The 1,072-nt window shown below is 58.0% G+C and overlaps 1 protein-coding gene across 1 annotated transcript in view; it reads right to left on the bottom strand.

The window, feature by feature from the left end:
- Positions 1-1,072, bottom strand: part of MACF1 (microtubule-actin crosslinking factor 1) — a 36,526-nt gene that overhangs the window by 740 nt on the left and 34,714 nt on the right. The window contains exon 44 of the mRNA XM_010144136.1: positions 17-77. Within this exon, the coding sequence (XP_010142438.1) occupies positions 17-77 (61 nt within the window). The remainder of the gene's footprint in view (positions 1-16; positions 78-1,072) is intronic.

Here is a 1,072-nt window from a genome sequence, read left to right as displayed (position 1 = left end):
CGGTTGTCCCCAGCCAGGGAGGTTCGGCTGGAGTGGAAGGTGGGTCGCTTCAGCTTGCTGCCGGTGGAGGGGGTCACCTTCGGAGGAAGCACACACAGAGCATCTCTTAGGGGTCACCTGGGCCGAGACCGCGTGTGAGATCCGCACCTCGGCAAGAAGACGTTGATGTTTGAGTAACGCCCATCTTAATGGTCAAGGAAAACACAAGCTGTTGTTTCAGCAGCTAGTCATAAAAAAGAAAAAAAGCCTGAAAATTGGGGGAGCAATGGCAGTTTGTGTGCTGTGGGCTGAGGCGCTGCTGTTTGTGGGGAGAATAAAAAAATGGAAAAGCAAAGCTGCTGTGCAGCTGGAGAACTGCGTTCCCTGGGCTCAAGGGCTCCACAAAGGTAACGGGAAATTGTGCAAAACCAGAATTTTTAGCATTTAAGCAACTCAGGATGGTTTTGGAAGGTCGAATTCATCGCAGCGTCTCGAGAAACGCGTCCCGTTGAAGGGAGGCATCAGTGCAGCATGACTCTGTGAGGTGGGGGGATGCGGGGGGGGGTCCGTGCACCCACCACCCAAGGGCAAACAAATCTGGGCAGCGAGGCACAAACCACAGCGTATCCGCTTCTGTCGCATCCTGAAACAGTGTTTCCTCGACCTTTAAGATGCTGGAAAGGCGGATGGCGGTGGGGGAAAAGCAGCACGAGCGTGGGGGGGGGGTTCCGTGCACCCACCACCCAAGGGCAAACAAATCTGGGCAGCGAGGCACAAACCACAGCGTATCCGCTTCTGTCGCATCCTGAAACAGTGTTTCCTCGACCTTTAAGATGCTGGAAAGGCGGATGGCGGTGGGGGAAAAGCAGCACGAGCGGCAGCTCTGCTCCCACCGCTGCCAAGGAAGCGACGGGGAAGGTGCTGGCAGGGTGAGGGCACCCGGCTCCAGCTGGAAAAGGGCAGCTCCAGTTTCCATCCCCCACCAAAGCGCTGGGTTTCGGGGCAGCACCGCAGGAAAGTGACTGCCCGCGGTGTCCCCCGGGGCTTGGGGCGGCATCACCGCAGGGGCAGCTCCAGCCCAGCCACAACCACG

Source organism: Buceros rhinoceros, unplaced genomic scaffold, assembly GCF_000710305.1.
Source record: "Buceros rhinoceros silvestris isolate BGI_N320 unplaced genomic scaffold, ASM71030v1 scaffold18249, whole genome shotgun sequence".
Lineage (NCBI taxonomy): Eukaryota > Metazoa > Chordata > Aves > Bucerotiformes > Bucerotidae > Buceros > Buceros rhinoceros.
Note: the sequence above shows the minus strand (reverse complement) of the source record. Positions and strands in the feature narration are given on the sequence as shown.